Raw genomic sequence first — 17,403 nt, 5'->3', positions numbered from 1 at the left:
GTAGACTTTGGTAGAAATGGTAGGCCAAAGGCGTTTGTGTGAGTGCGCACACGCGCTGATCGTTGTCGTTACTCGTTGTTTCGCTTAAACTTCATCATGTTGTAGATCGAGGCAGCCTTATAGTTGATCGGTCCGTAGTTGTTCTCCTCCAGGTCGGCATATATCACGTCTTCCGGATAGGCGATCCCATCCTGTGGACGGTAAAGGTTTGTTGGTTTTTGCTTCTTAATTTCTGTACCAATTTTCACCACCCCACCCCTGCACGGAAATTTTCCTACCGATATTCCCTTCTCCAACAACACTTAGCATTCGGTTAGTTCAGGCAGCATATGAGTGACACCAGGTAGGTATTTTCAGTTACATATTCTACTCACAAATACACAGTGGCCAACAGCGAATAGAAAACATACCTACCTTTGCCAACACTCCGGTGCACCTCCCGATTTAGCCACAAATTATTAAAAACAAACAAGGAAACACATAAATCTTTTCGTCTTATTTTATTGTAATATTTTCTTCTATCTGCTTCACGTATTGCAAAATAAAAATTGTCAACCTTATCCCTCACTAACGCAGCACGGTACAGTGCACAACAAAAATGAAACAACGGTGTGGTCGAATGCAGAACTCGCGTTCGGATTTTCGTTTCCTTCGGCGCTGTGCGCCAGCCAGCCACAAAAACATAAAAAAGCCCTAACAGGCCTGACTTTGTTTTCTCCTTCACTTTTAGCCTTGGCCTTAACACATCTTTGGTTTCAATTAGCTAGCTTAATAAATTAGAAAAAAAGAACGTTTAGGTAATTTTCGGCATCGCGTCAGTGCGCTACCGTACGGGTTTCAAAAAATGTATGTATTGCTTTTGGCTGTGATCGTATCGTTCGCCTAAAACGGAAAGAGAGGACAGATGCGACAAGGTTTTAGTAATTTGTTCCAGAAGAAGGTTTTGATATTTTATTTTCAAAATGGCTGTTGATTGTTTGTTGCGGTGTTGCGGAGATTTTGTACAATCAAATCGCGTTTGGGGAAAAAATTACAATTTTTATTCTGCAATGTCGATAACGAGAGAGCTATCGTGGGAAGCATGTTTGTGGTGGGTGGGGGTAGGTGGATGTGTAGTGTTTGGGCTGTCTCATGGAAGCCTTTGCATTAATTGGTGTCCCGTGTTAGTACGCCAATGGTTTTTGCAGATGAGGTATTTAACGAGCGAATAAACGAAAATCGTAAAATCGAGCTACAGACAAAAATGCATAAGAAAAATTAAAAAAAAAATCATCTTACCGAAAATCGGGTCAATTTTTGTGACAAGCACTGTATTGTTCTCAGCTTAGTTGTAACTTACCTTTTCGATGTATTATTTTAGTTATTTAGTTTAGTTTCGGTTAATGATGGTAAGTTTGTTAGTAACTTTAGTCGTAAGTAGTAAACTAGTAAATCTTAGTACAATAAAAAGTAACGCAAAACACACAAAGTCAGAAGCGGAAAGGGCAATTTTTGAAGTCAGAAGATGGTGATGGTTTGTTGTGTTTTTTATTTGATTGCAAATTTGTCATTATTATTACACATATTAACCGACTTTCTGTTAGTAGTAGTTATTATTGCTGTAGTACTCGTTGGCACGGGAGTTATGGGTTTAAAGGCTACGGTGCTAGTGTCGTACGGAAAGTGTGCCGCCGCCCGATGGTGGCGCTGCTGTGGCTCCTGCTGATGTTGATGCTGTTGTTGCTGCTGCTGTTCTTGGTCTTGGTAGTACTCGTTCTCGCTGTCGTCGTGCTCCTGAAGCATGCCGCTCGTGCCGTGGGACGCGTGATGGTGGGAACTACGGTGCGGGTTGCTGTTGCTGTGGTTGCCTCGGTAGTCGCGTAACGTTTTCGAGCTGATCGAGTGCGATTTGATCTTGAGATCGCGCACCGTCGCCTCGACCGTCTGCGACGACTGGAAATTAAAGCTATGATGTTTCTGTAAAGGCAGCTTGATGTGACGCCGGCTGCCGCTGCTGGTGTTGTTGCTGGTGGTGCCGCTGTTGATGGACGAGGATGACGAGGACGACGGGTGATGGTTGGGGTGCGGGGGGACGGGCGGGGCGACGCTCTTGCGCAGTAGCTGGCTCAGCTTGGCCTGCTGCTCGCGGCTGTCCACCGGAAACAGCTCCCGTGGGATGACTATCCGGGTCTGGTGCTGTGTTATCTCCAGATAGTGGTTGTCGTGCGGCATTGTCGGGTACTGCATTGTTATTTGAAGCGGAAGCGTTGGTGAGGGTTAGACATAGACACGTGTGTTAGTTTATTTAGTGGTTCATTCAAGCAAACGAAAACAATTCTCCATTCTTTGCATCACGCGCTTTGGTAAATGTTCAATTATTCTCTGATATACCAACTCATATGTCTGCTCGATCCCAAATTGAATTAATCAATATCCGGAGGTAACTTTAACGAACACATTTTAACCGATTTTTCATGTATTAAAGAAAAACACTATCTCTTTCAATCCTATTTGTTCTTTTCTTATCTTATACCTTTTTATTTGTTCGAACTTCCAGTTTTTTACGCGGAACAAACAACGCTTCGTGGCCACTAAACCCGGCTTATGTGAATTTTTTTTAGCATTGTGTCACTTTTGAAGAAAGGTTAAGAATTCACTTTTAAGCCATAGTGCAAAAAATCGAAGCGACTATCAGAAGGCAAAATGGCTTCAACTAGATAGTTCAGATATCCTTTAAACAGTTGGACATTGGTGTACCGAAGAACCAGTCGAGGCAATCGCTCAAAAAAATTTCTCGAAGCTCCAGTGAAAACTTGAGAAAAGTTTTTTTGCAACTAGTTGGCAAAGATTGGTAAAAAGGCTGGGAATTACTACATGCTACAAAAAACATCAAAGGTGTTGGAGACCCTGAATTCCCATTGTCCCTAAGAAGGGAATGCCAAATACCAAATGCCTACTCTTTTCATGAAGACTTGGGACGTATGGAGAATAGCGATAGCACGCAGTGCCTTCCGGAAATGCTTAACTTTATCAGATTTCATCCTAAAAAGTGCTAAAAAACCTTAATATTACCATCCCCGCCTCTCCTCCTAATGCCTCTCAGTTACTACAAATCGTAAAAAAATCGACAAACGCAGGATCTGTTCCAACAATTTTGAAGCCCCAACAGGAGCAGCAGGTGGCGGGAATGCTACATAGGAACTGACAAACTTTTTGAGCTTATCCTAATATTATTAAACGTAGAGTTAGCTCTTATCACTAAATTTAAAATAAAAATGAGTGGAATAGATTTAAAAAGCGTCAAATAGCTCCATGAGCCATGATTTCACAATAGCCTTAGCTTATCCCAATTCTTTTCTTATAGCCTCCTCCAGAACTCCGAAGTCTGAACTCCAAAGACATGATACAAGGAGAATTTGGCGTTTCGTTTGTTAGTATAGCTGTTATCAAAGGAATAGACACGCCACTCACCTCTTCAATGCGTCTCGCATGTCCCACCGAGCCCCCACCCCCGTCCGAGTCCGAATGTTGAAGTCTAAGCGAGGACGATTCGAGCCCTTTTCCCAGCGGAAGGTTCATATAGATCGGATCCAGCCGACCGCTACCGTACGGCTGTAGAGCGCCATGTTGCTGATGGTGATGTGACAGCGCCCCGTTGCCACTACCGCTGCCACTGCTACTGCCACTGCTCATCGCTTTCGAGACGAGCGAGTTAGTCGAGGCGTACTTCCGATGGCGCGGTGCCGGTATCGGCTTAATGCAGTCGTAGTAGCTGTTCGAGACAGCGCTGTTCGAGCGACTAGCGTTACCACTATGGCTTTTTCTGCCCGGCTTTTTCAAGCTGATACGGTACCGCTCTTGGTGTGGGCCCTCGAGAATCAGTGGCTTCCCGGGGAGCAAACCACCCGGTCCAATCGTGGCCGAGTGTACCGTCTCCGGCGTTGCCTCGTGGATCTGGATCGAATCGGTTAGGTTCTCATACAGCGGCGTCACCGTGTCCAGGTCGATCAGGTGGTTCTTGTCGGCCGACGCACGCTGCTTCATCGAGCGGCCACTACCCGTGTTGCCGATGGTGAAGCTGTGCGAGGACAGCGTGTCGTCGCTGTTGTCCACCAGCGATGCCGCTAGCTTCCGCTCGGCGCTCTTGCTCGAATCGTCCCCGGCCGACGGTGGGTGCAGGCCGGGTGGGTGCTGGAGGGCTGGGTGGAGTGGTGCCTGCAGACCCGACCCCTTCTGGCTGTCCTTCTGGTAGTTGATGTAGTTGTACGGATGCGTCGGGAAGCAGGACGGCGTGAGCGTTTTGTTATGATGCTTCAGCGAGGGACCGAGGTTAGTTTTGCACAGCATGGCCTGCAGCATGGAATGGGTCACGCAGACACAAACGAGCACACACACAAATACGCAAACACAAACAAACGATTAATTATAGGTTAGGTTAGCGAATGGCAGCACATCAAAACGAAAGGGAAATGGTAGCAAGCATTTGTTTACAAACTAATTAACCTTCAAATGAACTGCGCGAGCGTATGTCTAGAATTTCTTTGACTTTTTTGAAAATCTAGCTCCAAAGGTTTCTACTCGAAATGGAACCGAAATTCGGTCATCTTTCTTGATACTCATCTACTAAAGACATTTTTCTATGAGTTCAATTATGATTTAAGTTTGAGGTCAAGTTTTGTTTTGTTTTAAACTCATGACGCTCATATTGAAAGTCTTAAAGTTACTCTTAAGCAAGAAGTCAAAGTAAGCTGCACAACTCTGAACTCAAACTTCAATTAAATAATTCAACTCTTTGAAAGTATTCCGAATGGCATATTTAAAAAATAAACAAGCAAGTAGACAAATAGTCCTACAATAACAACAAATTAGATCACTTTTAAACGTACCTTCTTTGGCGGCGTTTGCAATCCATGGAACGGAAGGTTTTCATATTCTCCTGGTTCGATCTGGGATCCGCCAGCAGTCGATGATTCTCCAGTAACTGTCGACATTCGAGGGAAGGTTGTTTTGATTTTGAAAAGAGAACAATAAAAACGCACATATTATTACAAACGGATGTGTTTGGTTGCTGCTGTGCACGCGAGGAAATGGTTTCACCCACGTGTACGGATGTTTTCCCTGAAAAGAAACGGGGGAAAACTAGGGAAAATGCGGTCCAGTTGCGCAGCCAACCCCAGCGGAAGTAGCAGTTAAAAGAAAAACAGTACGAACGAACGCGATCGGAATTCGTTCACTGCGCGAGTGTGTTCATACCTCCTCCTTCTCCTGCTCCTCCTCCTCCTCCACCTCCTCCTTGACCAACACTTCCTCCTACGATCGTACCAGCTTCCGGTACACTTCCATTTCCACCATCGAGCCCCGCTGGTGCCGCTGGACCTCCGACGCTCGGCGTACGGGTATGAGGGACCGTGCCGGTCGGACCAGCGTTCGTTGCGTCGGTTCCAGCGGCACTTGCTGGTGATGCTGCTGTTCCTGCGGTTGATGCTGATGGTGGTAGTGTTGTAGGTGAGGGGGGCGACGGGTCCTCGGTGGGTACGGTTTGAGGCTTTTTAACATAAGTAATAACTGAACAGGTAAGTAAACAAAAGCGCCACCATTTGCGGTTCCATGCCAGCGGACATACGAAAAACAGGAAACGGAAAAAAATCCAAAACAAATAAACAAAAGAGAAAATAGCATAATGCATGATGGAAAATGAGAAAGAAAACATTAAAACATGAGATTAGAACACAAACAACGAAACATATGACGAGCGTGTGCGGAGAAGTGATGGAAAAGGTTTAGCGATTCGACGAAAAGGGGAAATTGTGTACTTTTAGATAATGATAAAATCCAAAATCACACACACGCACGAAAATTATGGGGAACGGAAAGAAGAAGCGAATGTACCATTGCTCGTGGAGATGCGCAACAGATCCATGCTGTTGCGTTTTTCGAAAAACCGACGAATGCGCCATCGAAGCGACTGATCGTAGTGCCGGATATTTTCCGATGCATCCGGTTCCCTCGGCAGACACCTGGTGGAAATTGTACGGTTGATAAAAAGGGGCTTAAATTTCCAATTGCCCTTCTATCGGGACTTTCCAACACCAGAACTAGTCGGTAACCATAGTTAACGATTACTGCCCATAGACTAACATAATCAACTGGCTAAACTTGATGTAGCTCTATCACCAAAAATCAGTTTTAAATTTTCAATGAAAGCGCCATGTTTTGAGACCGTTTTTGAGCGCTTGATTAGCCCATAGAAGCAACATTTTAAAATATTATAGAGTGATCTATTCCATATCGTTTAGTTATTGAGTAATCCTACCTCAAAGTGTTAGAACGGATAAATATTCTTGACATGTTTTTTTCTCCAACTTGCTTTAAAATCCTTTTCCATTTATCATTTGAAGACTATCAACCTATCTACATATTCGTAATTTTTTTATTACTTCTCACTAATGTTTATATATTCTTTAACTACATCTTAGATAGTTAATCCGATTCTCTCTTATAACAACCAACCTCTATCATGTCAAACGACTTTTAACCATCATCCACTTTTTATAACAACGGTACTTGACGTAACGAGCGAAATAAAATACAAAATTTGTGCAAAAGAATATAAATCTAACAGAAAAGATTAGTCAAATGATACCAAAGCCATATTTTGTTTATCCACACGAGTTCCCACGCAATGGATTGAGTTGAGGAGTTATATCTAGCATCCGAAGCGTTTTTATCTGAAGTTGTAAGAATAATACTACTCCCCATAGGTTTACCATCACCGCACACCATATAAAAACCAACATGCATTAGATGAGAACTGCAAACTACTCTAATGTTGCCGATCTGTATGTGACCAATCGGTTTTTACGGTATGAGCATCATTGATGAGCTACATCTACTTCACCACGTACGATAACCGAAAACCAAAAACACACACCGAAAAACGTTCGAAAAACGAAATCGTCTCAAATCTAATCCTCTTACCTGCGGTCTTTCATAAATGAGAATTCGGCATCTTCGATTTCTTCCATGTGCATAGAAGCTATTAGTGAGAGCGCGCGCACGTAAACGAGGGGTTGAAAGTTTTAGTAAGAAAGAAGAAGTAGAACGAACATGTAAAAAAAACAAACCAACTGTTTTCAGGGTACTGGGGAATAGCAAGGATATTTCGCAGCAGCAAATGGATAAGGTGGACAAGAGGAATGGAGGATAGGAGAAAATGATAACGCAAAAATCGGGGACGAAACGGAGACGAAATACAAACAGCGCTTGGAATGGTGGTACAATGATTGGAAGTAAGTTAGCAGTAGTAAGTTTGAAAAAAAAACCATAAATGAGAAACAGCCAGAAAAGAAAACTATGAAAATCGACAATTTACAAACAACTATTTGAAGTATAAGAGTAAAAGTCCAAAAATGAGTTTAATTTACCTAAACATTGACGATGATTTGTAACAATTTAATGTTAAAAAGCACAAAATGAAGGTTTTGTGAGCTCTAAATACGATTGTTGCCAAATGTTTAAAACATCAAGAAGATGAAAAAATAAAAGATGTACAAGAAGTGGAGCTTCTGTCAGATCAACCCCGTTCAGAGCTCGTTCGATCGATTCGAGTCCAGAAGAAACAAAGCGCAAGAAGTCAATCGGCATTGTCAACACCTGCATTGTGTCCAAAGGACAGATGTTGGTGTGAACTGCCTTTCATACTTCAACTCGTCAACTGAGGTGCAGCTTTGGCGTCCTTCGTGAACTCGGTCTCTCGATCAACACACCACAAAAGTCAAAGCCTTGGTGAGGTTTGTTAATTCGAAAAGATGAACGATAAGTAAGAAAAACCCATAGGAACGAAACAAAAACCAAACCAAGCCGTACTACCTGCTCACTATCGATGCCGTTTGTGTTTCTCTTCATTTGGGATCACTCGGTCTAAGATTTGCGTGTTTGCGGTTCGCCGGTAGATACTTACACTTCTCCTGACGCCGCTTCCTCCGGCAGATGCAGATGATGATGATGCAGACTAGAATGACGGCCAGCAGTAGGGCGGCCACTGCGCCGATCAGTATGTACGGTGTCAGAACGTCTCCCTTGAGCCACCATGCGACGTAACCTAAAATGGTATTGTTGAAGTATTATATAATCGAATTTCGCAAACAGGCAGGGTTACTTTGTCTCACTTACCAGCAACCTCAATTTCGCATGGCGTTCCCATGCCAACGTTGTTGCTCGCTACGCACACGTAAATGCGCATCGACGATACTCCGTCGTCCAGCGTCAGGTAGCTCTCGTAGGCATCACTCTTGATTCGGTTACCCTGTATACTATCGTTCGCATACTTGACGCTCCACTCGAACTCCGATTCGCGCGGGCTACCGGTAGCGACACAGATCAGAACCTCCTCATCCTCGACATCCTTCCGTATGATCTGACACGTCGGTTTATCTGATCACCAAAAATGAAAACATGATATGTCTCTAGTACCATCAGAATACTTCTAGTTAGTGTATGCCTTACAGTGAATGTCGATGAATGCATCCGTCGAATGGTTGCCGTGCTTGTTGAACGCTGTGCAGGTGTACTTGCCGGCATCGGATCGCTGCAGTACATCGTCCACGATCAGGGCGCTACCCTTGGCGATTGTCTCACCGTTGCGCGTCCAGACGAAGGCCGGCTCGGGGTACGCCCGTGACGAGCAAACTATCTTCGGAGGGATTTTACCCTCTTCCACCGAGATGGTGGAGCTGGAGAGGCTCGTGTTTTCCGGGGGATCTACAATTTGATTCAAGAAGATTGTACTTTGTTCTGACTGTGTATGGGTAACTCCGTGCAGCTTACATTCAACACCAAAGTAGGTGGTACTTCGGACTCCCGGACCAGCGGAGTTGTTCGTCGACACGCAAGAGTAGTTGGAGCTGTCCTTAATCCGATCCAGTATACCATTCGTCCAAGCGGACATGTTGAAATGCTGCAGAGAAGACCAATTAGATTAGGGACAAACTCACACGCGAACCATTGTCGTTCCATATCTGTCTTACCAGTACGGAGTATGCACTCTCGAAGTCACCCGTCGCCGGTTCCGACGGAAGGTAACTGTTCGTGATGTAGTACCGCTCGTCGCTCTCCTCAATTCCAATGCCATCCTTGAACCAGGAGATCGTGCACGACGGTACACACTCCACCCGGCAGGAGAGAGACATGTTGGTGGTCGAAAACAGAGCGCCCGTGTACGGCTGAAGCTTCTGGATGAATGCCGGTGGTGCATGTACCTCCAGATCTACCTCGGCCGCATTTCCCTCGCCGCCCTCGTTGTACGCGAAGCAGGAGAACGTCGTGCGCGAATCAAGCCCCACCGGATCGACCGTCCAGGAAGGTGTAACCACATCTAGGACGGCCTTTCCTCCCCGAAGCCATCGATAGCGCGTGGCCACCGGATTGCCCCGATCCTCGATCGAACAGTTGAACGTGACGCTGCGGCGCTTGATCGCGATCGTTGGGAAGTGCACCATCGATGCATTGCCCGGCTCGTAGTAGATGTCGAGCGGGTTGTCCTCACTCACGTCTCCCCAGCCGGCTGCGTTGAATCCTTCGCAGGAGTAGTTGCCGATAAAGTCGCGGCCAACGTTCTGCAGCAGCAACTTGCTCGGGTCCACCTCGCACAGGTTCGCGTCCGTGCCGAGCGTCTCCACGTCACACTCCGGGAGCTCCTTCAAGAAATCCCCATCCAACAACCACCGCACGCGCGTCAGAAGCAACGGATTACCTTCCACTATGTTGCACAGGAGCGTGACGTTCGCCTGATCGTTTTCGATAACCGGCACCTCCGGATCCATCGTAAGCGTCACCGTGGGTTTATCTACGGGAAAGAAACCAGAACGTGGTTAGGAGGCTGAGTTCTTCGACAGGGCCACATCACGTACATATAACATCCACGTAAATCTCATTGTCGGACACGTCGAACCCGATCGAGTTGGAAAGCTCGCAGGTGTAGGCGCCGATGTCGTGCCGCGTCGAGTTCTTTATCAGCAGTGCCGTCTGCTCCGGGTTGCCACCCTCGTACCGGACGCTGTTCAGCTTGATCTCCTGATTGTCCCGGTACCACTTGACGTTTTCGAGCGATGCCGGGTTCGCCTCGTAGTCGCAGAAGATCAGAAAGTCTTGCGTCTCGTTGACGGTTATGTTTTCCGGCTTCACCGACACCACCGGTGGATCTATTCCAGTGGAACAAGGATGGTTGGATGACAGCAGCAAGATATAATATGGGACAAAATATTAGTAACTTGATTGAGATGTTGGGCACGACCTGGCGGACGGGAATACTTACACATAACCTCCAGGGGCAAAGTGTCGTGGAGCGGGCGGTCCATGTCCTCGCGCATCACAATGTTGTCCGCCTCGCAGCGAATCGAGGCACCGTTCTCGAACCGCGTTGCCGTAAAGATCAGCTGGCTGATCGTTTCAAATGTTCCATCATTTTGAAGATACTGGGAAGGAGAAATCCAAGCAACAAGCGACCATTAAGAAGATGTTAACAAGTGTTCGCCACGCTTATTGATACTCACTGTTTTGGTATTAATTGAAGTCATCTCTCCGGACTCCTCCGTGATGAGCTTAGATGAATTGTACCAGGTCATATTAGCTGCTGGTCTTGCTCCGCTGACCTATTTCACCGTATACAAGACGTACAAGAGGTGTAAGTTATCTCAAATGTCCTTCGATAATCATACCTACCTTACACTGAAGCAAAACCTTCGTCCCCTGCACCGTGTGATGTTCTACACCGGATAGGTTAATCTTTGTCGGTCGTACTGTTTCGAGGGAAAAGCAGAAGTTCATGAACATCATACTCAATGATATCTGATGGGAGTACTTCTCCGGTACGTACCTTGCAGATCAATATGGAACTGGTTTTCCACGGTCAGATGGTGTTCCTTCATCTCGACCTTACAGTTGTACGTTGCGCCAAGCTCCTGGCGGGACAGCGTGAGTGACATGGTCGACTTGACCGTGTACAGCCCATCGTGCTCCTCGACGGCGAGGTTATCTGCGAGAGGAGTTAAGGCGTAAGTCTTTTCCACCGTCTCAACGGAGAAGTAATTACTGAAGGCTAGAAACATACCTCGCACAACACGACCTTGCCGATGCCAGGTTATCACAGGCTCTGGACGGGCACCGTACACCTCACACACGACCTGCAGGTCTTGTCCTTCGCGCATCGGTCCGATGTGGGAACCGTTTTTAATACTATTTCTATTGCCATCCTGAAGGGTTATGACCGATGGCACAGCTGGAGAAGAAGAGATGAGTGTCAGTACGAGGCTAGATTCTCCATGTCCACCACATACTCACCATAAACGTTTAAAGCTACGCTATATGCGCCCGTGTTCTCGCACTGCTCCGACGGCTCGAGAAACGTGGTCTCGCACAGATATGTATCTTCGTCCGCTATCTCGACGCTGCGGAAGATCAGCCGGCTCGTCTGCGCCTCGTGCGACAGCGACAGGCGATCGTTGTAGCTGCCCTCCACCTTCGCGACCTCGCCGTCCCCGGACACGACCGCTATCCGCTCGGTTCCCTTGAACCACTTCAGCGAGTGCAGCTCGCCGCAGGTCGCTATGTCGATCGGGCAGGCCAGCTCCACCTTTTCGCCCCGTAGAACGGATATTGTTCCATCTGCGGGCGGGAGATATACCGAGTGGATGGAAATTAGAAACAATAAACCGTGAAATCTTGTTAAACACCATTATCCCGAAACGATGGAAATTCAGGTAAACAAAAAACCCCCCTCGCGTGCGCCCGCCCGGAGGGTGATAAGATAAGGAGCAGTCTATTTGGTCTATTTTCTTTTCGCTTTTCACCGTTCCACCGACCGGAGTTACTTTCAATTGGTCCTTCAACAGTCCGCCCAGGTCCGCCCCCAGGGGGAGCAATAACCGCGACCGGCATTAATTTTCAACCGTTCACGGTGTTTTCCCGCCTTGCGCAAACACGCGCCATCAGGTCCTGCATAATAATAGGGCGTCGAGTGGGAAAACGGAACCGAACATAAAATCACTTCACAACGCACGGCTCGCAGTTCACGACAGGCCACCAGCGCCTCCGGTGAGGGCATCAAAAATTATTCCACAACCTCCTTGGACACAGGCTCGGCCCAAAGAGGCACCTTGACGGAACCTTGTCACCTTCTATCGTAACATTGCACTATGGTACCGAGAAGTGGTCCATGTCGACTTTATTTGGATGAAAAATTATATCATTTCTTTTGAAATCAATCAAAAGATCTTTCACCTTCATAAAATGCTATTGAAAGACAAATAATATAGTTCAAACTAAATAAACTAAAGTAAATAGCTAAAAGTAAACAACTTGACGAGATATCTAAGTCGTATGAATGATTCACCCTTTAGATTTTTGATACTTATTTTAGGAAAATAGAGAGCCTGACTTACAGTTACAGGTTTACAGGCAGTTACAGTACAGTTTAATATAAGTTATACCTTTTATTGTGGATTCTTATGCTATCTGACAACGAATGCTATTTTAGATCTTGAACTTGATGCTTTCGATAAACATGTTAAATTATTGTTTCTGCAAACCTTTTTTTACCTTTGCGTTTGGCTTATAAATGACTTGAACAAATAATTTCTTTTTTCTTTTAGATTCTAATGTCTTTGTAAATATGGAATCTCTTTACTGTTGGTTTGCGGAACCAAATGTTTACCATACCGTTTTGCATTTCCTGCGTAAAATCGTTTTATTGCTATGACAGTTTGATAAGTAGGGCTAGAGTTGAGTAATAGCGATCCTGATTCATGAATCTGAATTATTCTTTGCTTTGGTTCTGAGATTTACGAAACTCTGAATAAAAACTAAAAAAGCCGCTAACATGGGAAGGGTGGATCAAATTTGTGTGTGTGTGTGTGTGTTTTTGTTTTTGTTTTTGGTTGCACGACCGAAACTCATCAATAAATCATAAAGATTCATTAATAATCAAAAACGAGTTTCCTTAGGATTGATGAAAGTTTTGAAAGATTCATCAATGTTTTGAAATTCAAATCCTCTAATATCATAAATCAATCTGAAAAGATCTTTGGTGAAAGACTCATATGAATGAATCTCGTAAAGAGAATAAATAAATAAATAAAAATAAAAATAAATCGACGCATTGGTGTGCAAGTTCAAAGTGAAATGATTTTCTAGAAAATCGCAGTGCACAAACAAATTTCATCCGGTGGCTTCTGGGGAACGAATTAGGTTAGCAAAGATAAAATGAATGGAGATGACACGAACTGTAACATCTGACATAAGCCGAGGGTTGTACCGAGTCGCCCCATTGTGCGCCCATGGAAGGAGGACCTGTCAGTCAGGGCAACCGGCGGCCAGCGGGTGGAGAGCGACTGACAGTTGAGCCGGTCGTAGGTAAATTTGCCGTGCACTCCCCGCAGGCCCCCAACGAACGTGATTAAGGCTCATTCCGCTTTTCTTCTCGCTAATGGCATGGCGTTTCCTTTGGCATGCCGGTCCTCGCCAGCCGAGAAAAAGAAGCCGAAAAGGTGGCTAATGGTAACGACGGGACGGAACTCGGCTGAGCGTCCGCTTGTTGTGGCGGACCTGTCAAGCACACACTTCGTTGTTCTCACGTCCCCCCCAGCCCACTCGCCAGGATCGTTACCGAAGCCTGATGCCACTTTCGGGCGTCCGCGCGACAGCGTGACATGCCCCGAGGGCACGCGCGGAATCACGTTAAGATGTTGACGAAGCGCGGAACGCGCCGGGAAAAACAGGCTCACCCTACAACAAACAAACTTGAAAATTTCTTCCTCACCTTCGCACCGACGCCTGCGGGGGAGGAAGAAAACTCTCCAATATCAAAAAGTTGAAACATCTCCCACACACATTTAGACAAGGCCCTGCGCGAACCGATCGTGGTCGGTTCTGGAAGCTATAATGTCAGGATTTTCACGAAAGCCCATTAGAAAGTCGTACCGTCTGATGCGAGGGGGCGCGCGATTTTCCCGGGGCCACAACCACTGACGGGGCTCGTTAGAAACATCGACATTTCCCGGCCGGAAATGAGCCACAACTTTTCGGGCGAAAAAACACATCAAAGCGGATAACTAATTTCCAGCTCGACCCTAATGTTGCGACCAATACTTGTATCGGCGGGAAAATACGTGTTGCCAGCAAGAAAAGGGAAAGCGATGCTTATGATTGCGGGAAACACGGTCTTAATATGCTCCACTTTTCCATCGGCCGTTGGAGTGCATATCAGTGTATGCCTGCGTTAAAAGGGGCTAAGCAGGGGCGCAAACACCCCCAACAATAGAAGGAAACAGTTGTCACAATTGAAAAGCGGATCAGTCTCATGTGCTGCTTTACGTATGTTTACCCTGCGCCCGGAAACTGGGCTTGGGAAATCGGGAAAAACTACATGACTGCGTTCCGGCCCGTATTTGTTTTCAGGTGAATGTGTTTATTCTTTTTCTACTCTATTAGTAGGTCCGATTGTCTGGTTCATTGTTTATCTCATTGCTTGACTCATTTTCCAACTACCTGCTTCTCGTATTTCCTCCTCTTATGTTCCGCGTCATTGTGTAGTCTGTAGGCCATCCGGAATGCCGTATGCAGTGATGTATCGATGGGAAAAATACCTGACATCCCGTGATATATTTCCCATTTAATTGTTTCTGTGAAAGTTGCTAACCCATTATTATTTCTTTAAAACTCGTATAATTTCGACCCACATCTTCAAGTAACTTCTTAAAAAAAACATGTAAAATGAGTAGTAAAAACTAGAATCGAAGCACTTTTTTTCTTAAAGTCCCTTCTTTTCATGGTGTATTTGTTTCTTGCTCTAGCATTTTTCCAACAACTCTTCGGTATAAGTTTAAATTAAATTTAATAAAAACTATAACCACCTCATGTAGTAACGACGGAACATGATACTAAGAACCTGTTTTGATCTGACAATACAAGAAAACAAAACCAATGGTCAAAGATAATAAGCTTACCAAGTATAAAGAAATAAAGATAGAAGAAAAAATACCTTCTAAAATTCATAACCAATTATTGCTTTTTGCGTTATAATTGTGTTTTAAAGGCTTGAGAAGATCAAATTGAGTTTCAGTCCTCTTTTATTTTGCTAAATTACGTAGACCCGTTTTAGCTAGCTTTCCGTTGCTGGGAATGTGCTGTGTTCAAATATACAATTGTTTGTATTCAAATATACATTTTCAATTCCTTGAAAGAGCTTGTAAAATTAAGTATCTATTTCATTAAATATCCCTACAACTGACGCGTATAAAGCATTTTCACGCAATTTGATACATCCCTGGCTGCATGTGTGCATCCACTGATCCGGGATCAATCTTGAGCAGCTTTCTGGTGGATATCGGGAAAAACGTGCCAGAGGTGAACTAGAGACAAACCGTGCCGAGCGCAAACAATACAATGATGGGAGCTTTTCCCTCTATCCCCCCCTCGTTCCGCCTGCTTGCTTCACCCTCTAACCTCTAATGTCTTAAGACGTGCAACAGCCGTGTTGGGTCACGCAAAAGCGTCGTCTGAAAATTCCCACAGTATGATTAGCATCGCGAGCAACCTGAGGAGGGTCACCTGAGGAGGATGCTTCTTCTTCTGCTCCAGTGATCACCGCGTTTTTTTTTCTCTCATTATATTTCCCCCCGTTTTTTTCATCACCACCGTTTCTGCTTTAGTTTTCCACCCCTCTAAGTCATCCGTGGTATGGCCAATAGGTGCCTCCAGTTGCAACCCTTCCCATCCTTTTTTAAACAACTCACCCACACACCTGCTCGGTCGATTTACCCCAACTAGGTAGTTCGGGAGTTTATTGTCTTTCGTTTTACCCACACCCGGCTTTAGCTGGTTCTGTTCAAATAATTAACTACCGTGCGTTGGGTCGCGACCCACCTGCTTGGCCTGCCCTGCTCGCCGTGAATTTTCACGCCCGCTGGTATGTGTGCATGTGTGGCTGTACGTGAGCATTCAAGCCATACTTCCTCACAACCTAGCTATGAACTTGCGCCATTCTATGGCATGTTAACATTCACCCCCTGGAGGTTCCAAATTGAGAATGCCACCCCTAACGAACGGGCACACACTAACACGAACACCCTCTCTCCACATTCATGTATCCGTAGGGACACACGAAACTTTTGACCGGAACATGTTAGTTTATCTTTGCCCGCAAAAGCCCTCTAGTTAGATTTTTCGAATAGTGAACTGAACACCCCTTACACATCAACGGAACGATTTTAAACTCCCAGAAATTTCGACAACTTTTCTGTTTAGCATACAAGTAAAGTTTAAATGCAAGCGAAGCAGTTTGACCATTCACAATTTGCAGAAGGTTGGAGAATTGCTTTTCGTTTTGATAAAATATTGCAATGCTCAAGTCGAGTACCTATAAGCACTTGTAGCAAACGTAACTTTTATTCCCAAAAAGGAAAGAAAGAATGTCCCCGCATTATCGTTCGCATTTCAGTAAGTTTTCCATTCAAAAATGTAACTATTTTCATACAAGCTTAAAAATTTTTTGTCCAGTTTAGCATATTCAGTTTAATGCACTATTTCCCTCTTAGACTTAGATTTAGATTTAGATTAAGATTTAGATTTAGATTTAGATTTAAATTTAGATTAAGATTTATAGATCTGTGCTCTATAAAAACCAATGTCGAGCACTGTTACTTTGAGCTTCTTCCTGACATTTATTACAATCAATGTTCAAATGAAACTCAAACAATAAAAATGGAAAACAATAATAATTTAGTTTTAACTTTAATTGCGAAAAAAGGGTGCAACAGCAGAGAGTTCAAATTGATAAAACATTTTATTGTTAAAATACTGTTTTAATCAACTACAGATCTGGTGAACCAAACCAATTTAACCATCTCTCAGGAGCCCTAAGACTTTCTGTTTGTGTTTCCCAATTCGAAGTGGACCAAATGTGTACACTTAAAAATACTTTGTGTATAAGAACGTCCTCCTATAATTATTGAACTTTACAGAACATCCCACACAAAATTCTACATTGGTTTGATAATCCCAAGAAAACTAAATATTAACTTAATAGTTAATGCTACTTACCTTGACAAGATGTATTGCTGATTTGCAGGAGTATCCATAAACTCAGTATAACAATACTATTCATATCTAGTAACTATTCAAATTCAAATATTTTACGCTATAACAAATAAATACATCTATGCGTGCGCGGTTCGTCAGGGTTTCGCACACACACACTCACTCACACACACACAGGAGAGAATGCACTTCGTTGCACACTGCACAAACTATTGTTTCACACAATCACGAATATTATTGCTGTAGTAGTAGTGGTAGTTGTAGTTGTTGTAGTTGTTGTTGCTGCCGTTGCTGTAGTGCTGTTGCTGTTGGTTGCTGTTGTTGTTGTTGTTG

The 17,403-nt window shown here is 44.6% G+C and overlaps 1 protein-coding gene across 1 annotated transcript; it reads right to left on the bottom strand.

Moving 5' to 3' along the window:
* Positions 1–1,527: 1,527 nt before the first annotated feature.
* On the bottom strand, positions 1,528–17,137 carry LOC131286544 (hemicentin-1). Its single transcript, XM_058315509.1, has 19 exons — positions 17,074–17,137; positions 11,317–11,640; positions 11,087–11,254; positions 10,853–11,011; positions 10,699–10,775; positions 10,530–10,628; positions 10,292–10,451; positions 9,888–10,178; positions 9,006–9,823; positions 8,806–8,935; positions 8,485–8,739; positions 8,152–8,412; positions 7,940–8,080; positions 6,958–7,015; positions 5,869–5,996; positions 5,284–5,544; positions 4,866–4,960; positions 3,451–4,329; positions 1,528–2,220 (listed from the first exon to the last, which is right to left on the bottom strand). Exons 1-19 carry the CDS (start codon positions 17,135–17,137, stop codon positions 1,528–1,530), a joined length of 5,061 nt encoding a protein of 1,686 aa, XP_058171492.1.
* Positions 17,138–17,403: the final 266 nt, after the last annotated feature.

This window comes from Anopheles ziemanni, chromosome 3, assembly GCF_943734765.1.
Source record: "Anopheles ziemanni chromosome 3, idAnoZiCoDA_A2_x.2, whole genome shotgun sequence".
NCBI classification, from domain to species: domain Eukaryota; kingdom Metazoa; phylum Arthropoda; class Insecta; order Diptera; family Culicidae; genus Anopheles; species Anopheles ziemanni.
The sequence above is the reverse complement of the archived record's forward strand: the minus strand, read 5'-3'. Positions and strand labels throughout refer to the sequence as shown.